The sequence below is a fragment of the Mustela nivalis genome (assembly GCF_964662115.1).
Source record: "Mustela nivalis genome assembly, chromosome: 12".
NCBI classification, from domain to species: Eukaryota; Metazoa; Chordata; class Mammalia; order Carnivora; family Mustelidae; genus Mustela; species Mustela nivalis.
Genome location: NC_139031.1, coordinates 1157024 through 1182663, shown reverse-complemented (window position 1 = coordinate 1182663; position 25640 = coordinate 1157024). Strand labels below are relative to the sequence as shown.

At 57.7% G+C, this 25640-nt stretch overlaps 1 protein-coding gene across 3 annotated transcripts in view; it reads right to left on the bottom strand.

Moving 5' to 3' along the window:
* PTPRN2 (protein tyrosine phosphatase receptor type N2) overlaps positions 1-25640 on the bottom strand; it is a 684967-nt gene that overhangs the window by 55032 nt on the left and 604295 nt on the right. For all 3 annotated transcript variants that reach the window (XM_082692928.1, XM_082692930.1, XM_082692929.1), the window contains one exon: positions 21312-21506. In XM_082692928.1, the coding sequence (XP_082549054.1) occupies positions 21312-21506 (195 nt within the window). The remainder of the gene's footprint in view (positions 1-21311; positions 21507-25640) is intronic.

Sequence of the window (25640 nt, the reverse complement as noted above, 5' to 3'; positions counted from 1 at the left end):
GCTGTGACCAGCATCTGGGTTGTCACTGTCACGCGGGGAATGGACCGACGGCCTTTTGTGCAGATGACACGGAGCCACACGAGCCACGCGGTGACATCCCCGCGACCCTCCGAGGCACGGCCTCCCCAGGACCGGAGCCCAGGGTGCCGCGCCTGCCCACCCCTCCCTGCCAGGGCCCTGCACCGTGACCTCCGCCCAGACAGTCCCTCCGGTTCTTGGCAAGGGCAGGCGGTGGATTTAAATACAGTCAAGTGGCCCAATCCGGAAGATGTCAACTGCCTGGTTCTTTCCTTTGGGGACATCTTCCTGGAATCCTGAAGACGGGGTGACCCTGGTAAGGACAGTTTTGCATGGGATGACATTGACATTCCGTGAGATGTTTACCGGCTGCTATACAGGGTGAGGGAGCTGGGAAGGGACAGTTCTGGCTGAAGCGGGAGCTCTGTGTTTCTGGGGTCACTGCCCTCAAGACGCCGTCTGCGAAAGGGGTGCCGGACGCCCTCTGGATTCCTGCAAACACGGGTGTGTGCAGGTTCACCTCGACGGAAGCGAAACCACGCCACGGGCTCGCTGGGATTTCTCAATTTACAGCAAGAAACACCAGCCGGGACTGTAGGACGCACGGCCGGAGGGAGGAGGGCGGGAAAGGGCAGATGCGGCTGTTTCCCATGGAGGACAAATTGCGTGAAGATGCACTTGATTAGATCAAAACTGAGGGCACTTTATCATTCTCTTGGCGTGTGCGGCTCCGGTAGCCTGTGTCTGTCACGCTCTGGTCCATTTGATCTGTTCTGTAATGTTTTCACAAGACATCATTTATGATACAAAACGGATGTAATTTCCCCATTCATGGTTTTGGAGAATTTCCTCTTTCATGTTTGTAGATAAGATTCTTGCTTTTCTTTTCTTTCTTTTTTGAAGATTTTATTTATTTGTCAGAGAGAGAGAGAGAGACAGAACTTAAGCAGGGGGGAGGCAGGCAGAGAGGGGGAAGCAGGCTCCCCGCTGAGCAGGGAGCCCGATGCGGGGCTCGATCCCAGGACCCTGAGACCATGACCCGAGTCAAAGGCAGAGGCTTAATCGACCAAGCCAGGTGTCCCAAGATTCTTGCTTTTCATCTGTGACACGAGAGTATATTTTCATGTTGTCTGTGGGGAAGCAAGGCCTTCGTCATAAAATAATGTGTTTTAACCAAAACCAAAACCAAACTGGCAGAATAACTTAATTCTGGGAGGTCCTGTCTCAAGGGTGTGAGGCGTGCGGATCAGAACAGGTAGTCACCCTCCTGAGACGCGGTCGCCTCTGGAACAATGGGGCGCGTCAGCACGTGGAGGAGCTCCGCTCGGGCTCTTCCCCCAGAGCGAGCTCAGCGTGTGCGTGTGCGTGCGTGCGGCAGCGAGTGTGACGGCGGTGGCAATGGCGGGAGGCTGCCGGATTTAAACCGCACACGTCTATGACACAGTAGCACGCATAATAAAGAACAAAAAATGAAGGTAAGTGGAACAAAAGCGAAAGCCCCTCATGACTCCGCCGCGCAGAGCTGACCGTCGGGCTCTCCCTGGCACGTGCACGGCCGCTCACGGCTCCCGCGTTACAGGACTTCCTTGTCCAAGATGGAAAGAAGCTGAGATGAAACGTTCATCTTATTTTCGGAGAAGCCAAGGCCTAGACTCCTTAAACCCTTACCCCAAACTCCCCGCAGCCACCAGCAGCACTGGAGCTTGGGTCTGCCACCTGGGACACGGCTGCTGTGTCTTGGCTCCGGGCTGCAACCTCCTCCCGCACCCCTCCCTTCACGCCCACTTCCCAGTCCACGCACAGAGCGACAGGATCGCCACTCCTGGCCCCGGATACCACCAGTTTCAGAAACCACCAACGCAGCCGAGGCCAGCACTAGCCTTTGTCCAAACTTCGTTTGACCAGTCTGCTCCTTTCTGTCTCCCCAAGACTACTCCCCCGTGTTTCGACCACCCCCACCCCACAGCAACATCATTCTTTACACTTTGTTCGTGCGATTCTTCGGTAGCGGATCTGTCCCAACCCTGAGGTTGGTGCAAACACGATCGTGTCCTTTGGGAGTCTGGGGTGTGTCGGGTTCTCATTTCCTACAAACCCACACTCTTCGTTGGACACTTACTATTTTAAAAGCTCTGTCTTCTGACAATCACCGCTCTCTGCGCCGTGCTCTGGCTTCGGGGCGCCAGGACATTCTGTCCCTCATGAGATCAAGATTGTTGAGAATGGGGCCAACGTCTCATTCACTTGGCACATGCTTTGGGCACACGGTCAATATTTGTTGGATGAGTGCTCACAACATGGAAGTTTCTAGAAGTAATCTGTACTGCGGATAAACAGTTTATATCAACGATGGCATCCAAAAAAACTGCCTTAGGATCTTCTGAAGTTGGAAGAAATGCCCTGACAAGTAGCGCACAGACTTTGGAATGTTTCATCATCTATTTCCTCACCTCCTTCCTCCTTTGTGGGTTATGCAGCCCCTCCAACATCCACGCCGAGCGGGTCCTGCCACTTTCTAATGGTCCCGTGGCCACCTGGATGGCTCCCTTAGGAACTTGGAGGCACCACAGCAGTTCAGAGAGCTCTTCCCCCAACCCTCCTCCGTGGCCCTCTGAGTCCAGCGGTTGTTTCACCGAGTTCTCTGTCATTGGGTGAACCCATGTCCTTGGCCAGTGCCTCCCATTCAGGACGTGATACGTGTTGCCATGGATACCATGAGGGATGTGTCTAGAACCTGTCGTCGCGGAGCTGTGAGCACCTGCTGGTTAGGTACCCGCCTCAGCCGCATCACTTTACACAGCCCCTGTGATGGCTCTGGAGTACCTCTGAATTGAAACTCCAAGAGACAGGCCCTGGGGTACACAAAGTACTAGTTAATAGTACTAGTTAATAGTACTAGAAGCAAAGCAGCCTGAGCTGGTGGGACCCCGCTGTGACGTGCACTCTGGAAATGTAAGAGAGGTGAGGAGTTGGGGCTGAGCCGTAGTTGGTTCCATCTGAGGGGCATCGGCAAGTCAATCTTGACAGCTACTGCTGGTCCTTGAAGAGTGGGAAGCAGGACCCCGAGCTTTGAGAGGGGCTCACTGTGCCCTTAATACTTGGGGTGACAGGGGTTTTGGATGAGTGCTGAGCGGGGAGCTGTCTAAATCGTCTTGAATTCTGATAGGTTTCCTGGGACTAAACTTAATGGGCTTGCAGAAAAGATAATCCCCAGATAAAGGGTTTGTGGGGAAAAGCCCGCGGTTTCCAGAGCGTGGGTTTTCCGAGTCAGTAACCAGGACACACCGGCTGACACCGGTCTCGGGCTCTGTGGCATCCGTAATTAGGGCAGGTGGAAGATGAGCCAGCACTTCGGAGTCCTCTGCCCAGCGAGAACGACACCAGCCATTGTGAGCTGCACATTATGAGATATTAACCCAATCAGAGCTTCTCCCATTTAATCTTCCTCGTACGAGTTCCAGATCCCCACCTTGTGTCTCCTTTTCTGGCTCAGACTATTAGAACACTGGTAGGAAGACTAAAGACCCTTTCTGGGTCACAAGGACTATGGGCCACCAGATGACACAGCGTCCGTGTGTCAAACAAACTGACGGGCCTCCACGTTGAATGGGATCATTTTACACAGAATCCCAACCTTTGGGATGAAAAGGTTATTGCTTGGAGACACGTCCACCATTTGTCAAGATAGCTCAAATGTTTTCTGCAGTGAGCTTTCTCATGGAATTGTCAACACCGTGACCTCAAGAGTGATTTCTAGAAACATGGAGCATTTGGGAAGCTCTGGCACATGATGGGGTTTTACTAATGATCGCCAGAGCACTGTGTGTCTTTGGGAGCTGATCACAGCTTCTGTCCCCAGGCCTTCAGGAACGCCCCGGGAGCCCCCACTCAGCTGGGACACAGTGGACTGGGGCAGGCGCCGGATGGGGCTTCTGAACAGTGTAGGACACAGCAAGGGCTGGTCCCCACATAGACTCTCTGGTTATCCTCTGCTCTCACTGGCCCTTAGTTCACCGCTATGTAAAATGGGGATCAGAACACGGATTTCTCAAGGCGGTTCTGAGGGATGACTGGTCACTCTGTGAAGTCGCTTCGGGAATATGAAATGTGCCCCGCGGAGATGACGGTGATCATGGCGGGTCTCCGCTTTTCTTTGGAAACAGAGGGACTCTCTTGAGTTGGTATCTGCATTCTGTGACTTTACGGCACGTCCTGGGGACGTTGTCCCTGAGATAATGACATACGACACGAGTCTCCAGAAACAGCAGCCACTGGTGCAGCCTGAACACAGAATCCCAGGGCTGCTGCGGGGACACTGCCACGGGGCACGGGCTGTCGCCGCGGGTGCAGCCGCCCCGTCGCCCTGAGTGCAGCGACACCACCGTAACAACCGCTGGAGAGGAAAGAAGCGGCGCCAGCAAGCACGCAGTCCTGGCTTCCGAGTCCTGGCCTGGTCCCCAGGGACAGCGGCCTCCTCACTCAGCCTCCACCTCCTGCGGATGGAGCCAACTCGGGCTCGGACCGCCGCGCCGGGTTCACAGCCGGCGACCGTGCCATCGGGGACGGTTCCGGAACTCATCCCTTCCTCTCGCTCCCGTCCGTGGCTCGCTGCCCCGGGAGGGAGGGATTGGTGGCCAGGCTCGAGTCACTGGAAAACGCCAGTAGGAGAGAAGGTGTGAACTCAGCTGCTAATGAGACGTTTTCCAGTGTGGAGAGCAGGTGCTGATGCCCCGTGGCTGTTCGCACTCAGTGCCCCCGGCCCGCGTCCTGCTGGGGACTGTTTCCCGGGCGTCGTCTTATGTGTAGTGTCAACGTCGGGACCGGTCCCCGGGGTCACGAAGGAAATAACGCCACTTAGTAGAATTACTCTGTTTCCCCACACGCGACAGGCGCACGTCCACGCTTCGATGCCAGGTGGCAGGGCTCCGCCCACCTCTGAACGTCGGGTGCCGGGGCGCAGTGTTGTCGGGGGTCGTCTGGGCCCAGCGCAGGGCAGCACGGAGGGACAGCAAAGGTTCTGTGAAACGTGGGGCAGGTTCTGTGTCTCTCCAGCATCTCCCACCACCGGCGATGAAGGGGTGCGATGCCGGCCAGTGGGCTCGCCGTCACCCTGGAGAACAGTGGGAGCAGCTCCCTCTCACGGAACGCCGGCGCTCACGGGGAAGGAGGCCCACGGACGAAGAAGTGAAACACCACCACTCGGCCTCACGTGCCCTCAGCCAGCGTACGCAGAAACCATGGACGTCCGCGCCCGACTGCCCTCGCAGAGTCCGGACACCTGCGCCGTGGGTCCTCACACAGGAAACACGCAGAGAACCACCCAGTGGCGCATCATTCGACAGCAGCGCTGCCGGACACCAGCGCCTGCCCGCCGTGGCCAAGGTGTGCTGAAGCAAGCTGGGCTTCGGGAGACCCGGTTTTTATGTGGGATGCTTTGTTTCTATTCCTTTCTTTCCTTGGTGCCTATGAGCGCGTTACTTTACTCTGCGACAATCACACCTCTCGTCCGAGTGAAGAACGCAGCTCATTTACATTCCCTTCCTCGTGAGAAGACCTTGTCTTGTGCTCTGAGGTCGGGAGCAGTAGACGAACGTCTGTAAAGGCAGGAGTAAGCTGCTTCTGCTGCCGTTTGGGCAAAGGGAGGACCCTTTTCCTCTTTAAAAATTAACGTTGCCACCTATCTTCGCTAATACGTGAAAGGCAAATGCTGATGTTAAATGTTTGATTTCCTGCAGCGAGAGGTCTGGGTTCCAAGCAGAAAGTATGAAAAGATGAACGGAGAAGTTCGGGGGGTTCGTTGTCCTGACTCGGGGGGCTCACGGCGCCGGCTGCTGGCTCGGCAAGGGGAGAGGCTCTGCCACCCGCACGGAACCACTCCAGGCCCACGGCCACGTCGCTCCGGAGCACCCTGAGCAGGCACACGAAGACCCCTGAGACTCAGATGAGATCTGACGCAGTGCAATCAAGTCCCCAGAAGCACAGGTCTGGTAGAACGATCAGAGCGAAATAACGAGGCTTCGTTATTTCTCAGCTTAGGAAAGACTTGCTGGAAACAGGAAACGTGCGCCCTGATGGTGTTCAGATCGCCGCCCGACTCTACCACAAGGGAGCCGCGGAGTGGGGCCCTGCACGGAGGCCGTCGCCTGCCGGCCCAGCGGGTCCCGACCACGCACCCAAGCCCCGCTCCTCCTCCTACCTGCCGCGGGACTGCTGGTCTCCCTGGGTGGCTCAAACACGCGTTCCTCTGGCGGATAGACACACATTACCCTTAAAAACGGCAAAAAAGCCACAGACCCGGGAAAGGCCAACTCAAACCATGTTCCTGTGTTGTCAAAACGGACTTTACCTGGGAAAAGCAAACACAGTTTGGCCTTCAGCCTCTGGGTCGTGTGTACAAAAAGCCTAAAGATGTATGTGTGAGCAACAGGGGGAAGACGGGGGGATCTAATCCTTCTGATCATGTTTTAAAAATCGCTGCCATGGAAATTCGTTCTGGGAAGGGAACGTTTCCACACCTCTTTGCAGTGAGCCTGGTTCATCCTGGTGAGGCTGACCAGCAGGAACGACCAGCAGGTCACCGGCAAGTGGGACCCCTCGTCACTTCCCCCAAACCCTCCCTCCGGGAGCTCTGGAGGCCCGGCGGAATCCCTGCGGAGGGGTGTCAGGGCTGTCTCCGCGTGACTTAGAAACGCACGCTCTCGCGTTATGTCATCGCCAAGCCGATGGCAGTGACAGAAGTGTGAAAGGGTTAAAACGGCGGGGAAGAGTTCAAAGGCTGCCAAGTGGAGAGCCTTTAAGAGAGAGTCCCCAGCTCGCAGGCAGGCGAGGCACGGAGCGGGTGAACACGGCGACACGGCCAAGTACAGAGGAACACGCTGGGATTGAGCCTGTGAACACTGAGTTCTCTGTTTTATTTAAAATCCCTTTTGTAACTGAAAAATAAAACATATGCAAGAACTAGGAAAATAAACAAAACCTCTAAAGAAAACATCATGTTTTTCAAAGAATGTCTGGGAGGCCCCCTGGGCAGGAGTCTCCGAGGCAGGCGCAGAGACGGCGTCCGCGTCCCCCGCGCTTCCGGAGGCTCGGGGAGAACACAGGGGCCTCCTCGCAAAGCGACCACAGAGGGGACTTGAAAGTCATTACATCTTGTTATGAAGAACCAAACTAATTGGGAACGTTATTATAATTTTGGGTCTTGGTACCCTGCGTCTAGAACAAGGTCCAGAATGGCTAGAGATCGTATTGACAAAAGAGAGGCCTTGAACAGCGGCGGACGAGCCTGTGGGTCATTTCCTGGAATCCGTCAATAACTACCCTGGCCACGGGGTGGTCTTCAGGGGGTGCCGCAAGCGCGCAGCAGGCCACTCTGCCGGACTGAGCACACACTCATCGAGAACGTGCGTGACTGCCATTAACCCCACAGACTGGCAGAGGAAGAAAACCACAGCTCGATGAAAACTCCCAATTAAAACCTCGACGGGAATAGGTAACAATGAACATCTTCTGTCCCCAAAAGGTTCTACTTAATAAACTTCAAGAAAGCAGCAGATCTGTCCTTACCACCTACTCTTACTAAACAGGAGGAAGGGGGAAGGTCCGTCCTGCAACATGACGGGGGTTCTGTGTGCGCGTGGGGCAGCGGGAGCGACTCGGGCTCTGCAGGGAGACGGCGGGGGGGCCCGCGTGCTGGTGGCGGTCACGCTGCCCCGTGTTTCAGGCCATCACTCCTCGAGGAGCTGGGTGGGCTTAAATAAACAATTTTATGTCTTATCATCTTATACAGCATCTCAGAAATTAAGGTTCTACGAACAAGTTAAAATACAAAGATGAAAGTTAGGAGCGAAGGAAAATAATTAAGAGAATTACTCCGTACCTCCCGTCCACGCACAGGTGCTAATGTTTGAATGTCAGGCAAAGCGCTTCCTTGACGGTATGAGTGCGCGCGGAACGTCTCCTGTAATGGGGGAGCGAGCCCCGAGCTGCATTCCTGGTCTAGACTCCTGCCCGGGACGGCTGGCTTAGTGACTTATTTATTCATTATTCACGTTGTTGTGAGCACGTCGGACGAGACGGGGGTGTGTGTGTGTGCACGTGTGTGTGTATGTGGTCCGGGGACCCGCAGAGACTCGTCCGTGTGCGGCTGGTTTCTTCAGGCAGGGGACAGGCCGCAGATGGATACACGAACACGGTTACAATGGCGACTTCACAGAGCGGTAAGAACGCGCGGCAGAGATTAGGCGAGGGGTGGGTGCGGGAGGCAGGGGCTCGGACCCCAGGAGGGGAGGCCCCTCTGATGAGCAGATTTCTGAGGGTCTCCTGCCGGGCGGGAAGGTCTCCTTATCTCCGAAATGAGGGATATCATAGGGAGACAGAGCAGCCAGAGTGAGAGCCCGGGGTGGGGAGGGTCTGGCATAGTCCAGCCACAGAGAGAAGGCCAGCGCGGCGGGAGAGGAGGGAGCGCGGCGGGGCGGCGGTCTGTGCCCCGACCCCAGGGGAGCCCGCCGGCCGCGGGGGAGCCTGTGCCCCGACCCCAGGGGAGCGCCGGCCACGGGGAAGCCTGAAGTCTGCAGTGAGAGCGCGGAACCCGCTGGGGTGTTTTAAGCAAAGGAGGCACATAATGGGAAAGATGCTTTTAAAAGGTCATGCTCACCGCAGGCGGAGGCCCAGCGCACAAGAGGGACTGTCCACACACAAGGCGCGGGAGCTGACATCTGGGGACAACGGCGGCGGCGGCGGAGGGCACGGAGGAAGGGGCGGAGGCGTCCTGTATTCCGAGAGCCAAGTGCCGGGATTCACTCACGGGCAAGCAGGGGACCCGAGTCCGACAGAGACCGCGCGTCTGCTTCCCCCGCTGCTCCGTCCGCCGCTCCTCGGCTTCCGGGACCTGCACCTTGTACGATGTCCTGCAGCCAGGCCATGTCTTCGCCGGATGCCCAGCCGCGGCAGGGCAAGGTCCCGCCAAGCTGGTCGGAGAAACAGGGTCACAGCCTTCATCTACCCCAAGTCAAACGTCGGGGTAAAGTCCGACACGCTCCGTCCGCATTCCTGGCATGTCCAGCACCCTGCATGCTTCCCCAGCGTGGACGAATGTGCGGATGGCCGCTGCCCTACACGGTTGTCAACGTCACCACGTGTGTCCGAAGAGCCGCAGAGAATCAACAGCTCGGCTCCTGGTTCAAACGTACAATCCTACAGCCACACAGCCCCAAGCGCCTGATGCACACAGACGCGCGGACGGCGGTTCCCCAGGTGGACACAGGTGTGCGAGTGCGGCCGGGCCCGGGGCCGGGGAGGGCAGGGGCCGCGCGCTGGGCAGGGGAGACGCGGTGCTGGCTCCTGCCGACCCGCGTCCCCCGCCGGGACGCCCCCGCCGCCGTCCCCAGAGCTGCTTCCACATGACACCGAACGATTCCACGAGAGGTCCGTGGATAGGAGCAGAATGAGGGATCCGTGCATTAAAGTGTATTTTTTTTTTAATCTTTTAAAGACTGAAACCAAGAAGGGAGAACATGAGACTTCTGAGGGCATGGAAAGAGAACCCCTCTGCTCCCCGGAACACCCCCTGCCTGTGCTCTTTGGGCACCACGCGGGGGGCAGCCCAGAGTTCCCGAGGAACTGCCACAGAGCCCCATGTCCCACGAGTCCGCCGTCCGTGCGTGGCTCTAGCGTGGCCTGAAGCCCAGAACACACGTGGAGTTGCCACGGGCCCTAAAAGGGAACCTGCCCTCCCACGCCACACTTCCTGGGCTTCTAGAAACCCAAACACAGCCTTCCCCTGTTGGTGGCAACACCGGGCACTCACCCGAAGGTGCTATAAATTTAGTATTTTAGTCCACGTCCTCAACTCAGTGGGGAAAAGCAGGACAAAAAAATAAATGTGAGCCACATTTTAGGTGCTCCCAACAGGCCAATTATTTTACCCCTTTCAGTCTCTCCACTACCAGCAGGAAGGCTGGCACAGCCTCGGCCGTCAACAAATATTTGCTGTAGGACTCCCCTCCCGAGACTGCGGGACGTGTCCGTGTCGCCAACCCGGAGCGCCGGTGGTTGGAAGCAGGGCCCGTGTGGGGGACACCTGCGTCCACGGTAAGAGTCTCGGCAGTGTCACCGATGAAATCTTCCTGGACAGATGGATCCCAGTGCTCCGTTTAACGGTTTTCTTTGAACAATATTTACCATTTATGATCTCAACTCATAGGAGCATTCAGAAGTGGGAAAAGGCAGATTTCTAGACTATTAAGCAGATTTCCATTGCTTTTAACATATTCTCATATGTTTTAAGTTTTTCAGCTCTGGCTCCTTCCTCTGGCTGGCTGACGGACCCTCTCACCTTCGCTGGGATATTTGGGAATATTGCATAATCTGTTCCCTGAATGCACGAGCAGCTCTGGGCCCTATAAAATATTCATTCACTTTTAAAAATATTTGCACCCCGCCGTCAATGGGGACAAATGCACCCGGGGTCGCAGAAAGCAGCTGTTTTAACGGCACGTGCTTTCTTCAAACCTTTCTTTCCACTAAAACATTTTCTTCGAAATTATTTTCATAAGAAAGATTAACAGTTTCAACATTAGCGGCTAATCCTCTTTCATTTAAAACTCTGCTGATAAAATTCTTTGCTTGTCATTCAAATAGTAAGTAATAATTATAGATTTGAGGCTTCCATCTCTGGCTGCATTAACGGTAAATTGCATGCAAGTTTGAAGCGTAAGTCCGCTTTGATACATCTCAAAATGCAATTTCCACAGCCTCCCTGGGCTATGCACAATTAATTATACAGTTAATAAGGGAACTATGTTAATGAAAGGAACATTATTCATCCAGACCACCTGCCTTTACCAAATATCTTTTGTGCGCTTCTCTTCTTTTCGTGACGTGGCTGTGCAGACAATAACGACAGCCAGCACCGGGCCCCGCAAGCCCTCCACTGACGGCGTCGCGATTTTAAACACCCATCTGCCGTTGGCAGCTCCCTCAGTCCTCACAAGTCTAAAGAAAAAGTAGTTCGGCTTTATGATATTTCTGCTGATTTCTGCTTTTTAAGAGTTTAAAACGTCTCCACGGCATGTTGAACTCTTGAGACAACTCTTTCTTAAGCAAGAGCACTCTTGCGACGGCGTCCGGCTTCTACCGATGACGGGCCGGGAGTCAGAGGGACTCCGCAGAGACGCCGGGACCCGACGGTCCCCGTTCTCTCCTCCCCCATGCCAAGTCTCTGTGTGTCACATTAAGTAAATCATTCCATCTGGAAGATCAAAGTTTGACTACGGTTTTGCGCAGACACTGATGTTAACTTTTACAAAGGAAGTTCACGTTTCTCGGACTCTGATGTAGAACAGAAATCAGAACACTTTAACTGGAGAAGAAAGCCGCCCGACAAAGCCACATTTCTACTTATTTCTAAGATTACTTCAGCGATGTGAAAGAATGTGTTTGCAAAGAGTTTTACAACAAGTCCCTGTTGATATAAATTAATATGCTCTTTATTAAATGAGAACATGAGAATTTGATTTCAGCTGTAACCATGTCCCTTCGACATACAAAAAATACCTAAAGACGCAAGTTATGTAGAGACTCCATTCATGTACAAAATCCAGCAGGAAACCAACGCTGGGTTCCAAAGAGTTGACAGGAAACACAAAGACAGGGACACAAGAGGAAACATGTCACGAAAATGCAGTCCTAGGACAACCAAACCCTGAAAAGGCCTCTGTTAACAAATTCTCGTAGAAAAATAGGGTCTCCAAAACCAGGGGAACCCACTGCCATCTCTGGACCTGGGGGTACCTGATGGCCACTGCTGCGTCTACGCGGCAGTGCGGGCACCTGGTGGCCGCTGCTACATCTACCCAGTGGCTGCTACTCAGCGAGAGGAGGTGAGATACAGGAATCGGATCACCCATCCGCTCTGTCTACCCTGGCGTCCGTGACTCAGGCGGCACTGGTTCCCAGAGCTCTTCAGAAGCAGGTTTTAAAGAGCTGTGTCTCCATGCGGTGGGCCAGCAGACTCACGCACTGAACGGCTGTCCACCTACCGTCCCCAAGTGGAGGGTCAGCTACAAAATTCACACGGCCTCAGTGGTGTGACACGAGCACGGCAACAGCGGTCTGAGGACAGAGCCCTGGAGTGAGGGGGAGGGGCTGGTTGCCCCGCCACCCCCAGGTGGCAGGTCCTCCCTGGGCAGCACTGGGCACCCCACACTGATGACGACGTCCTTGCTGTGACCTCCTGAGGGAGCGCTCAGGGAGAACAGAAAGTCGCAGTGAGGCAGTGAGGTGACGTCGGCTTGCCACACAGACACAGAACTTCCCTCCCAGGCGTGGACGGGCAATGCTGGCTCCTGCCGCAGCACGTTGTCGAGACACGCTTGCAGGAATTCTGAGAGCGCTCCTTGGGTCCAGAGCGTTTTCTGGAGCTTTGCTGTCCTAGAACCAACAGGCTACGTGCTGCGGGCAATAAACAGGAATGGGGACCAGCCCACGGCGCAGATGCCAGCAGCTCACAGAAGACCCCGCATTTGTTTTCCCCTGGAAGAAGCCCGAGTGTCCCTGACTTTCCCACAGCGTCCTGGCGGCAGCAGGACAGCTGACACACAGTGTGGAGCTCGGAACAGCAGCAATCAGTCAGCCACCACAGCTGGGAGCTGATGGGCTTCAGTCCTCCGTCGATGTCTTTGAAACAAGGAGCTCAAAGTAGCAAAGAGAAGTGAGTTGATCTATCAGAAAATATCTTCACTTTTAGGCTGAGAAGTTAGAGGTAAGACTATCAAATATATTTTTAATCTTCCAGCTCAGCTGCCGATCCGACAGTGGACAGCCCGCATCCCACGCCCATGAGTTCTTGGGTTTGATGCGTGAAGTGAGAGTGCGCTGTCAGACATCGCACCACCCGCTCTCCTGGCCCCGTGAGTGCAGCCATGGAGCCTGGAGCCACCCCTGCCCACAGCTGTCTTTATTGTCACCGCAACAAGGTACCATCTGGAACACCTCCAGGGCCACCATCCGTCGGCACCAAGGGTTCAAGACTCTGGGCAGTGCACACCCACGGACGGCTTAGTTTGGATGCACGGGTGTGGGAACACTTCTGGAAGCATGTAACCCTTTTGCCTGCAGATGGTGGGGGAAGCGTGGGAACCAGTCCGAATGAGGCCACCGTCAGGCTTTCTTTGACAAGAGCTTGCCATCATGTCTTCCTCATAATGCAGAACATGAAGTTGGCTCTCAGATGCTGTCAAGGCGGTGTGAAATCAAACGGGGCTGTGCGTTTTCCCTGTGTTCCCTACATTTAACCTGCTTTAAGTCTCATGTTCCCAGAGGCATGAGGAGTGAGGTGTCCCGAGGAGCCTTCCCCGTGAGCACGTAGAAGTGCTGCATAAACGGCACAGTCAGCTCCCCATAAGATGAAGGGACGTCCTCGGAGATCCAGAATGAGGTGGTGAATGGACTGGTTAGCTCATGACCTGCAGGCCCTCAAGCCCTTGAGAGACGGTGGGGCGTGTAGTTTCCAGCCCCTCAGACCCAGGGTGTCTTGCTCTTGCTGTCCAAGAGGGGTCTTGGGGAAACCCTGCCAGGTGGAAGGTGAGGAGGTGGATGTGGGAGCCCCTCGTCCCAGGACCCTGGGAGGAACTCATTCCCAGGGAAAGGGCTTGCTCACGCCACAAGAAAGCATGTCTCTTTGCACATGGATCCAGAATGGGAAGGCTTTGGACCACAGGCCTCAATGAGACGGAGGCTCACATTAGACAGTACGTGGGCGGCCTGAAAATCTCCGGGTGAGGAACTGATACAAAGATGGTCCTGGTTTAATGGGAACCTAGACTGTGTGGCAAAGTGACCCAGGACCTCTCTCGAGTTAAACACCCTCCAAGTTCTGAAAGTTGGACGTGATGGAACACAGCAGACAGCAAACTCGCCCCCTAAACAACTCAGCAAACACATCAAGAGCAGGATCAGCTTCAGAAGAACCTGGATGACAGAAGCATTAGACAGAAACCATCAAATCCTGGATTTACAATGACTGAAGATACTGCAGTGGGGACTGAAGAGGGAACAGTATAGCAGGCAGATTCAAGAACGAATAAAGACATCAACCACAAATGAAGAAGACGCCCCTTGGAGTTACCCGTGCGATGGGTGGTCACATATCGATTAGACGCTGCGGAAGAGAAACAGGCAAACTGGACAGCAGACCCGAGGGAGTGCCCTGGAACGGGGGTGGAGGGGTGACAAGAGACCTGTGCAGACACGTGGAAGAGACGTGAGGGCCCTGGGAGCACCACGACGGATGCTTCCCCAAAAGCAGAGAGCACAGACCGTCCCACGTCAGTTGTGAGTGACTGTCCTTCCTGGGGACCCATGCACAACAGGGATTCTCCGAGGGAGGAGTACAGTAAAGCTGGGGCCAAAGGAAAAAAAGTAGGTCTGCACCCAGAGCGGGCGCAGGAAGAATCTGGGACGACAGAGGTGTAGGATTCAGGAAGAACGTGGGGAGGCCCAAAAGGCAGCCACGGGGCTGGTCACAATCAATCTTCTCAACAGTTACGGCATCAAAGACAGCAGGACTTTTGAAGGAACGAAGGAATGTCAGCGAGACTTTGCCCGTTGGCAGATCTGTGATGCCAGCGTGAGGAGTGATAAAGAACATTCCTGGCCCGTTTGTCATGGTCGCTCTCACCTCCTAGCCAATGAACACAAGTGGAGTGAACCAGTGAATGTCACTTCTGTTTTCAGGAAACCACAGCAGTCATGTCAGGACCAAGCCCAGGCCCGCACGCGGGGGCTCCCTCTGGCTGGGATGTGGTCCAGGTTTACACGCGGACTCCCTGTTTCGTCCGCCACAGACTCCAGCCCCGGGGCCGGACTCGGGGCTCCGAGGAGCCGTGCCGGTGCCCACTCCGTCCGCCGCCCACCCCAAACAGCGGCTCCTCCCTGGCTAACACTGCGCCTGGTACCCCTCAGGGCCGACTCCCCTCCTCAGTCTCCCCGCCACCCGCATTTCTACGACGGACGGCTTCCAGCAACAGAGCACGGTCTGGCAGTTGGCCGCATTCAGTGCTTCCTAGACGTTCGCCCCTCTTCACTGCAGAGATTGTAAACACCAGTCATGTGCTTCACGTGGGCTCAGACAATCTCCGTCCGACCCCTGTGATGTCCACGAGCCGCACGTAACGCTAAGGACACGAGATGAGTGAACTTAACGGATGCTTGTCTGCGCGCGGGTTATTCGTGGAACCCCAGGCTTGGGGCCATGCCCCAAACTCCTTCTTAGAGAGCGTTCATCTTCCACGGTAACTTGGGCATGCACAGTCCGTCGCTCCACCGGGCGTGGACTGACGCTCTGCCGGCCCCTCCTCGCACTGCCTGCCGACCTCAGAGGTCTGGGGGCGCTGAACAGGCCAGAGGGACACGCAGCCCTTCTTGGCTCACCCTGTCAGGTGGGTGTGAGGCCGCTGGGCCCGCAGGAAGTGCTTCCCGTTCACGTGGATGCGAGGGAACGCACTCCGGGCCCGGTTTGGGGCATCGGTTTCGATTTCTTCCCCTCATAAATGTTAACGTGTAGACCTACTAACTGCCGAGCTTAGTGTTTGATACTTGATTTAGTTCGACAGATACACCTGGGCCCCTGACTTGACTCACTCTGCTTTCCCCAGTTTACTCACTACGAGAAGATCTAACAGGCGGGGGACACGTGCTAGTATCACCCTAGCATTCCGAACAGTAAAGCAGATTTTTAAAAATAGCACAGCAAATCACACCTCCCCATCAAAAATATAGTAAATCCGTGCCCCCCCCAAAGACTGAACAACAGCAGCGACACTCTTTGCCTTGTGTCAAAACCAAGCTAATGAGCGTCGCCAACTTCCCAGCCGTGTAAGGAGCCTCGGGCGGCCTGCAGAGCTGCCTTCTCCCGGAGGGGCAGCGGCGGGCCGGAGGCTCGGCTCAGAAAGGGAAACCGGAGCCGTGCCTGGAAGGAGGAGCCGCGAGTGGTTTGGCAGCCTCTCCTTCTGGTCCTGGCACAGCTCTCGGGAGGCAGAGCCCGGCACGAGCACGTTCTTGATGGTTGAGCCCCTGCAGAGCACGGGGGACACGACGGTGACGGGAAAGACCGGGGCCTGTCACCTGCTTCAAGCTGCAGGAGACACAGGGCAGTTCAAGCAGCAGCAGGTGTCTGGGCTCGTTGTGGCGCACGCCTCCTCCTAGCACAGAAGCCCGTCCCCCAGGCCTTAGGGCGTGGCCGTTCTTGCAGAAGGTGCCTCAAGGCGGTAGTGAAGGTGAAGTGAGGTGCCCCCAGGATGGCCCAGGCCTGATGTGACGGGTGTCCTGGTAAGGGGGGGACATCAGGACACGGACACACAGAGAGGGACGAGCGTGCGTGGACACGGGGAGAAGACGGCCGTCCACACGCCGCGACAGCGGCTCTCGGCAGAGCCGGCCCTGCCCACACCTGGATCCTAGATCTGCAGCCTCCAGGAGGTGAGGAACTACATCTCTGCCCTGTCCGCCCCCAGAACGGGTCCTCCGAGGCCCAAAGACCCCACAGCAGCCAGCCACCCGTGCCTTTCAGGGGCACTCTTCTCACTGATGTCACCGGACAAGTTATTTTTGGAAACTGAAATGGCGCACCTTGCCCGGCTGACAGCACTGGGCCCGTTCCCGTGCACAGGAGACGCGCGTCCTAAGGCGCGGAGCCTGCCTGCCTTCTGACTTGCTGGTGCCGACCTCGGTCCCACGGTGACCTTGCAGAGGGCTCTTCGCTGTTGCTCTTACTGAAACTCTGACCAAGTCAGTTGCCAGCAGAGTCTCTCTCACGGGGGGTCACATTGGCCACACAGAGGAGAGACAAGAGTAACCTGGTTTCCCTATGGGGTCGAGGGCAGTACACTCCCGTGGGCATCCACGGCTCGTGCTATGCAAACCTGCAGACCGCGTCCTCAGTGGGCTTCAGAAGCCGGCAGCCCTACAGGCCTTGAGGGACACTTCTGAGGCCATTCTTGCAAGGACCAATAAGTAGTTCCCAAATGCAGGAAACGTTCCTCAATCTCATGCACAATGAGAGAAATGCAGATTAAAACTGCCTTATAATAGCAGCCTTTTCCACATCCCAGAGCAAAAACGAAGGGTGGCCAGTACCCAGGGCGGCAGGGTAGGGGACACAGGCACCCTTCTCTACAGAGCTGGTGGGACTGTCTGCGAGTCACGTGTTTTGACAGGAAGTTTGCTGATGCGTCTCCAAATAAACAAGAGGCCTCTTCCATGACCTACGGTCTTCTAGGAATGCAGCCCGCAGTGCTTCTCACTGTGCTGTTTGTTTGAAGTGCAAAATTTGAAAACTGCCTAAATCACCCTCAGCAGTATAAAATAAGTAAGTTATTGTACGTGGGATAACAGGAGATCATGGGTCCGCGAAGACGAGCAGAGTCGGCCGCGAGTGCCCCGTGGAGCCGTCTCTCAGACGCCGGGACACGTGCAGGACGGTGTTCGGTGCTGAGTGGCTGTTACTTATTTGTCACAAAAGGTCTCCAGCTGGCTTTGGGGAAGGGGCCCGTCCCTCACCATGAGGATGGCTTCCAGGGTGCTGTGGGCACTCGCTCTGGCCTAGAGAGCAGGGCCAGGGAAGGGGCACCGCAGAAGCATGTCCTTTTAGAAAGACCACAACGTACTGGTTTTAAGGATGAAGGCGCCCAAGGCCGGCCAGCATCCCCGTGGGCCCCGCCCGCCACCCAGTCCGGCACCCGAGCAACTCCAGCCGGCCTTCCTAGGTGAGCAGGGACTTGCGCCATCCACAACACGAAGGAGCATAAAGCCGCGGAGGCTGGTCAGACAGGAATGGCCAGAGGAGCTACCACTCAAGGTGCAAATGTTGGCCATCAAGGCTCCGGAACAAATGTGGGGCACGCAGGACGGGGTTGCTGGGGGCAAGGTGGGCGCGGAGGAGCTCTGCCAGCCCCTGGGCCATCCCCACGGTGGACACGATGTTCTGGGCCCCTCGTAGGCTTTCTGCAGCCCTCGGTCGCCAAACCTCCTGCTGCAGCTGGTTCCCCCGTTCTTGATGACGCGAGGCCTTTCGTCCTTCCCGATGTTGGGAGATTCACTTCCACGTAGCAGCACTCGGTCCTGTGGTCTCCATCTGTGACACGGGCACGCATCACTTGCCCTTGCATGGCTTCTGGGCAGCGGCCGTTACGCAAGCGGCCTCTTGTCTCCGGGTAACGGGGGTGCAAGCCTCACAGTCCTTGCCTTTGATGGGCTCAGCGCTGTTTCCTCAGCCAGCTTCCCTCTCCTTACTCCACAACGCAGAAAGCACGAAGCCGGCTGTGCCCCGGCACCCCGGCTTCTCGTCAGGGGAGAAGCGAGGGACCGTGCTGCGGACGCGGCGGACGCGGCGGACGCGCCCTCGCGGCTGTTCACGGCTCGTCCGTGCGCCGCGCTTGCACACCGGTCTCGGGGCAGGCTCCTGGCCCTCGATGACTCTCAGGGCGGGGACCGGCTCTCGGCATCTACAGAACAGCCAGGCTCCACTTCTGAGGACAGATGGGCTATGGGACAGACCTCTTAAAAACGACATGCAAAGGGGATTCTTGATCTTCTCCCCCTCACGTACTCAAGATGGGATGTTTGTAAAGGCTTCGTAAGGTCGGCTTCACGGGGCCGTGTTCTCCGGCGCTCTGCTCTCAGCCCCCGACTCAGTGCTCCAAGCTCCCTTGCAGACAGTTCTTCAGAGACCTGCCAGGGGCCTCCTGCCTCACGGCCCCATTCCCAGCTGTCCCTGCCTCCTGCAAACGCACGGCGTCCCCCTCCACTGGACCCTGCGCCCCCCATGGCCCCAAGACTACGTCCAAACCAGATCCACTGCCGCCCCCTCCACTCGCCGAAGGCTGGGGTCCATGAACCTGGCCTGCCGGGACCCCATTCTCGAGCGACCTCTGGTGCCCCAGCAGGGCGGCTCCAAGGCCCTGGGCCTGCACAGGAAACCAGCTCCCGAGAGGGACCAGAGAATTCCTTCGCCATTCCCTGCTCCAGCCCCTCCTCTCCCGTCTCAACCCTGTGGTGTCTCCAGGCCTCGGTCAACACATGCTCCCTGACTCACTTCTCGGCGGGTCACCCACCCACCCCGGACCCCTTGGCCAGGGGTGTTAGTCCTTCCCGTCGGGCACATGGGGCTCAGCTTCTACACCATGACAGCTGCCCAGGGATGAGCAGGTAGTGCCCTCAGTGCTGTCATCACGGAGTAGTGGCTGTGACCCGTCTCCCGACCCGTCAGCCCTTGACCTCCGTGCTTCCATGCAGAGCCCGCGGCCAGCAGTCTCCTCTCTGAGGGTCCTTTTGCTCGCTGGATGGAGTGTTAAACCCCAGAATTCTATTCCTGCGGCGTCCAGGCAGGAGATCACTGCACCTTGCCCAGGCAGCCTGGATTCTACAGCAGGAAGTGACCAGACCCGAGACGCTGGGGTGTGAGGGCCCCTTCCCTAAGGGAGCCTGGCCCTAGGTCAACCCGCTTCCCCGGGAGCCCCGTCCCCAGGTCCGCTCCTCTCAGGGTCAGCCCCACCGCTGGGTCGGCGGCTGCTGACAGGGCTCTGGCCCGAGGGGTCCACATTTGGCCCTTTAACTTCCCAGGCCACTGTTTGCTTCAAACACGCTCTCCGTCCTCGGCCAGAGACGGCGTTCCCATCTCGCACGCCGGCCCCGGGGTTTAGCGACGAGTATGGTTCCCGGGAAAGTCGGCCAACTCCCTCCCGACTCCGTGGGGTGCCGCCTGCTCCCACCCTGTCGTCCAGAGGTGAACAGCCGTGGGTTCCATCACACCGTGAGTTACAAGGTCACATCTGCGGGACACCCGTGGAGCAGCTGGTGCCGGGGATCGGTCGGGCCCCGGCGGAATTCACCTGACGGTCTCCGAGTCTGTGGCGTGTAGTTCCGGGAGATCACAACGTAGCTGTCGGACAAACACGAACGTTTCCTCGGGGAGGGTCGGGCGAGTGGTCACCCGGCAGTCATCTTCCCTGCCGGTCATCTTCCCTTGGCCACGCCACGCGGGCCGGCCGTGCGCGGACCGTGTCCCCCCACAGGCTCGGGCTGCTAGAGCAGAGGTGGGGGCAGGGCGGCGCGGGAACACGGGACGGGGCCGGCGGACGTGGCGAGATGGTACGAGCTCGGAACAGGGAAGGGGCCTCAGCAGACAGCCACGCCGCGGCTCCTCGACTTCCAGGGCCGGGGAAGCCCGAGTCTGCTGTGAAGCCCCAGTTCGCAGTGGCCGCTTTCTAACTGGACCAGGCCGCTGGGGCTGTGGTCCAAGGTCGCCAGCATATGTTGTTGGTACAGAAACATATAAGGAAACTTACCACAAAAAATACATGTTTAAAGACCACAAACATGATGTTCAGGGCCCGTCTGGATGCTTGGGACGCACTGGACCGCGAAGACGGTCTGCCTGGTCCGGAGTGTTGCCACCGCATCACGGGCCATGAGCCGGCTGTGCCAGCTGTCCCTGAATGTTTGGTCTCTGGGAGGAGTGTTACGGCCTGCTGCGGCAGCTCTGCAGGCACGAGATGGGGGCACGAGATGGCCTGAGGGTCCGGGAGCGTGGTGTTCTGCCTCAGGAGACAGTCGGTAAAGCCAGCAGAATTGTGAATGTCTCTCTAGGTGACGGTCAGACATCAAGCCCCCTTCGCGGGCAGCATCTGTCTCTCCATGCGTGGCCCTCTGAGGGTTTGGGGAGGGACAGGACCGGGAGCCAGACGGGCAGGAGGAATATGGACAGCATGGCCCCCACACAAGGGCTCTGTGCCTCCCACTGCGCCCGGCCACTGTTAAGTAGCAGCAGCAAGTGAGGGACAGTTGTCTCCCCAAACCCCGCCTGGCGAGCCGCAAGGAGGGGAGGACTCCACGATCGTCTCCTGGTCGGAGGCTCAGCGACAGCAGTGCATACAGTAGGCGCTCACGGATGTGCATTCCTCCACTGAGAACAGCGCCCAGGGCCGAATCCCACGCATGATCTGGCCTGTGTGTGTGTGCTCACACTCACTGCACTTAAAGCGGGGGACGGAGTCAGGGGTGCCCTGACACCCTGGGCTTTTAACCAACCTCCCGGCCGCCTGCCCGGCTCACCGCGGTGGCCAGCGCACTGTTGCTGGCACTTCTGATGTAGGCTCGGTGTATGGCAGGAAGCAGGGGACGTGTATGCGGCAGGAGCGGCACCGTGAGCTCCCCATCCCTGCCCTGCGCCTTCTCCCCCTGCCCCAGACCACATGGCCTGAACGGCGATTCCAGACGGCGACGGCCGCGAGCCTTACCAGGACCATGTGGCCGGTAGAGATGTCCATGTTGGACTGCACGGGCTCCTCAGACCAGGACGACGTGCTGCTCCGTGCCGACGGGCTGGGCATCGGCCCGTCGCTGAACTGCGAGGAGACGCTGTTGACGCGGGACGCATGCGGGGCCTCTGGGCGCTCTGACGTGCGCACGGCCATGCGCTGCCGACACAGCTCCTAGGAGACAGCGACGGTGGGTTAGGGGTGCCCTCATGGCCCGCGGTCTCACCCCCAGCCCTGCCCGACCCGAGAGCCCACGGGCAGACGGGGGTCTGCGCTGTGGCCATGCATGTGCGCACAGATGCACACACATATAGATATCCCACACATAGAAGGACACACGACACACAGATACACACGCAGATATCACACAGGTGCACGGATGTACACCCGGGCACACACAGAGATGCACACGTGTGTATACACACATACGCAATACACACAGATCTCCCACACCGATACGGATCTCGAACACACACAGACACACACAGATACCCATGTACACAGACACAGAGTGCAGACACACACACGTACAGGCAGACAAGAGGACACTGGGCCTGCTGTGGTGATGGGTTATGTTGGAATGACAGAGGAAGGCGGGGATGGACATCGGGGAGGCTGAGTGCTGTGAAGTGTGTAAACCTGATGATTCACAGACCTGTGCCCCTGGGGCTAATAATACATTATATGTTAATAAAAATAATTTTAAAAAAATACATGTAAAAAGGAAAGTTTGTGGTTTAATGGAAGAGGTTTGCTTCTCTGCCCAGACCTGCAAAGACCAAGTCTCCAAATTAAAAGGAGAACCTGGGTATGACGGCTGAAGAGAGCTGCTGTCAGGTCCCCACGGGGTCCCAGGTGACCCCAGGCAGGGCGGGGTCTGAACACACGGCTGGGGACGGCTCTCAGAAGCAGGGGACTCTGGGGGGGGGCGCACACTAGCTCCTGGCTGTCACCAGGGAGCGGGCCAGGACCCCCCCTGACCTCTCACTAGCAAAATACCTGCATCTTGTCAGATGAATCCCAGCCTTTTGCCCCCGAAACGACCACGGTAACCTGAGCCACCGAACTAAAATGATATCAAGAGAAACTCTGTAAGAGAATCTGAGCCGAGAGAGGAATTAAAAATGCACTCACGGGGCACGGTGCTGGACAGCCGCACGGCTCCGGGGTGCTTCTCCCTTCCCCGTGGTGGCGCCCGGTGGGGGGTCGCACCCTGCTGCCCCCACGAGCTCAATGTGCCCCAGGGCCTGGCTAAAGCCCCCAGAACCCCTACACTTGTTCCTTATCCCTCACGTGGGCTTCATGCCCTTGCCGTTCAAGACCTTCCCGTGGCCACAGCCACCACAGCGAAGAGAGCCCCCCGCCTGCCCAGCGCAGCAACCCTGGGAGGCACGGCTTGGGCGCCCGGAGCCACATGGTGCGTGCCACCTGGCACAGGTACGCGGAGGGACCCCTCCGCCCGCCAGAGCAGTGGGTCTTACGGAGCAGGGCTGTGGGCACCCCGAAGGGACGGGTGACCTTCACACCAAGGGCCGCCGTGCCCCAGAACGGAAGAGCAAGGAAGGTAAGCGCACTTCCCCTGGGCCCCCTCCGCCCTCAGGGTTTGCCAGCTCATGCCTGGTGTTCACACAATGAGTTTGTTTAAAAAAAACCAAGCCAGGTTCCCTCAGAACCTTAAAAACAAACAACACACACACAAACCAAGCAACCCAGACACAGTGGGCCACTCCAACAGGAAGGTGGTACCAGGACCACATCTTCGCCCCGGATGCTCGCGGGATGTTACTTGATTTTGCAGAAATCATACCAATGGCGTTTCTTCGGTAAATGCTATGGTTTCACCTGTCCAGCTGCAAGATTCACCAGCTCCACCCGAAGCACAAACACGACCCAGGGTCGGCCCAGGGGTTCAGATGTGCCCTTCCGGAAGGAGTGCCCTTGGTGAGGAAGGTTCGGGAGGGCTGAGATTTGGTCACTGAGAAGCCAACGTCACACCAGGTACGGTCACACCAGCTAGGTGACCACCCTGCAACCATGCGGGGAGACGGAGGAGCCCGAGCCCCCGATTCCTGTTCCTCCCTCACGCGAGGTCTTGGAGCCCCAGTGTTTCCACTTGAAAAATGGAGGTGCCGGCCTCGTTGCCAGAGGACGCCGTGTGGTGCCCGCTGCAGAGAAAGTCTTCGGACATCCATCAGCAGATGTTAGCCCAAAAAATCAAAACAATTCTCTAAGCTGAAACAAACGCTCAGGGCTCGGCAAGTTCCAAGGTATTTCTGAAGAAAGTGCAGAATTTTGGAGCTCAAGAGGCAGCAGGTCGTCCCCACAGACCTGCCGGTCTGACAGGTGACTTTGAGCACTGGGCGTCCCACACGGTCCCATGGGGCTGCGACCGCGGGCCGAGCACTCCGCAGTATTACTCAGGGCTGGCGCTCTTTGTAGGTCTTTAAAGAACAAAATTCTTAAAAGCAGAAGGAGGCTTCCGAGCAGAAACGGTCTCCAGCCTGCTTGCAATGGCAGTGCAGCCCTCCTGCCCCCACTGGACACCCTGTTTGGAGAGCGGCCCCCTAAAGTGTGGCAGTCGCCCTGGTGTGGCCCAGAGGGCAGAGCTGGAGCATTCCCGCACCGAGGAGGCCTCTTCCGTCATGTCCTTACGTGCAGGTAAAGCGGGGGTCACCTGCTCGGGCCGTCTTGCCGTCGGACGGACTGCTGTCCTGTTCCTGCATAATGAACGCAGGAGCCGCTGAGACAGGGAGTGTCTGGAGGTAATGACGGGCTCCTGACCAGAGGGCTGGGGTGGAAGTGGGTTCTTGGGTTTGAGGTCGCTGTGCCCTGGAGGCCTGTGAGCCCCCCAACCCCATGTGGGTGGCCGCCGGCAGCTGTGCTCCCTGGCCTTCCCAGCCGGCATGCTGTGCTGGGCTTTCCAAGGGCCGGGAGGGGCCGGACGCCAGGGAGACGTGCACAGCTCTGCTGTCCCAACAGAGACTCCACCTAGAACCCGGGGCTCAGGAGACCGATGCCGGAACAGCTTTGCCTTTGACCCTTCTCCCTGGCTTCCAGGTAGTCACTCCCCTGTTTGGGGCACCTGAGTGACAATGCCTAACTCCGATTCCGGTCCTGGCTTCAGCACCTACTGGCTGTGTGACCTCGGGCAAACCCCCAGCCTGTCTGAGTCCCGGGTTCCTCCTCCGTGCAAGCAAGCCCGTGGTTCTGGAGGACTAAGTACAATCACGTGCTCACCTTCAGCAAGGCCTGGCCTGTGATCAGCGACTATTAACTTACTCAGCTCTCGCTGTGCGCGCATACCATTCCCAGGTGCCAGCCAGGTCCGCGGAGTAGGACCAGCAGGGCCCTGAGCTCCCCGCCCTTGTGGCCCAGCCCAGAGCGCCCATGAGGTCTGTCAGGTGCTTTAGGGAAGGGGGCTGGTGGGCGGGGGCTTCCGGGATGAGGCCCTACCCGTCCGCCAGGGTCGTCTTGCAGGTGGACGGCGTTAGCGGCAGGAGCGATGGAGAAGATCGGCCCTTGTCGGCGCACGTTTCAAACTGTGCGGCGCCTGGTACCATCACTCTCCGGCTGCTGTCGGCTCTCCAGGGAGCACGCGGAGAAGAGCGAGCGGGTCTGTCTGTCTGTTCGGCCGTGCGGCCAGTGGTGGGGCTTTCTGCACAGCCGAGGCCCCGAGGGAAGTTGAGGTGCACAGCCCGCCTGGTCCCACAGGCTTCCCACGTGTCTGAAGAGAATTCCACCCGCTGTTTGGGTCTCCTGGCAGCCCGGCCCTTGCCGAGGCGCGAGCTCCGGCGACGGAGCTTCCTACAGGACCAGCCGCCATCTCCGCTCCTGTGAGGCTGGGGTCTGAGCTCTGCCCGGCGAAGGAGGAGCAGCCCTCCTCTGACCGTGGCGCACCGTGGGCCTTCTGCCGCCTTGTCCTCCGAATCCGAGGCGAGGCGAGGAGCAGCGGCCCGTCCCTGCGTTCCAGGGCTGCGGCAGGGCCTCATTACCACCACCTGCGCGCGGTGAGAGAGTGCGCTGCGAGTGCCTGCCCCGCTCCGCGGACTGTTGGGGGCAAGCCCCGGCCTCTGGGGTGTCCCTCCGGGCTGACACAACAAGGCCATGCCCGTCCATCTGGGACAAAGCCAGAGGCTCCTCGCGGAAACGTCCACCAGGAGGGGACACATGCCAGGCCTGCTGCCTCTGGGGGACCCTGGTGGTGGAGACCGCACCCACCTCTCTGCCCCGCTGCCCTCTCTGAGGGAGTCACCAGAGGCCCCTTAGTTACTGCTTTTGGTTGATTATAGTTTGTAAAGGAACAATAGA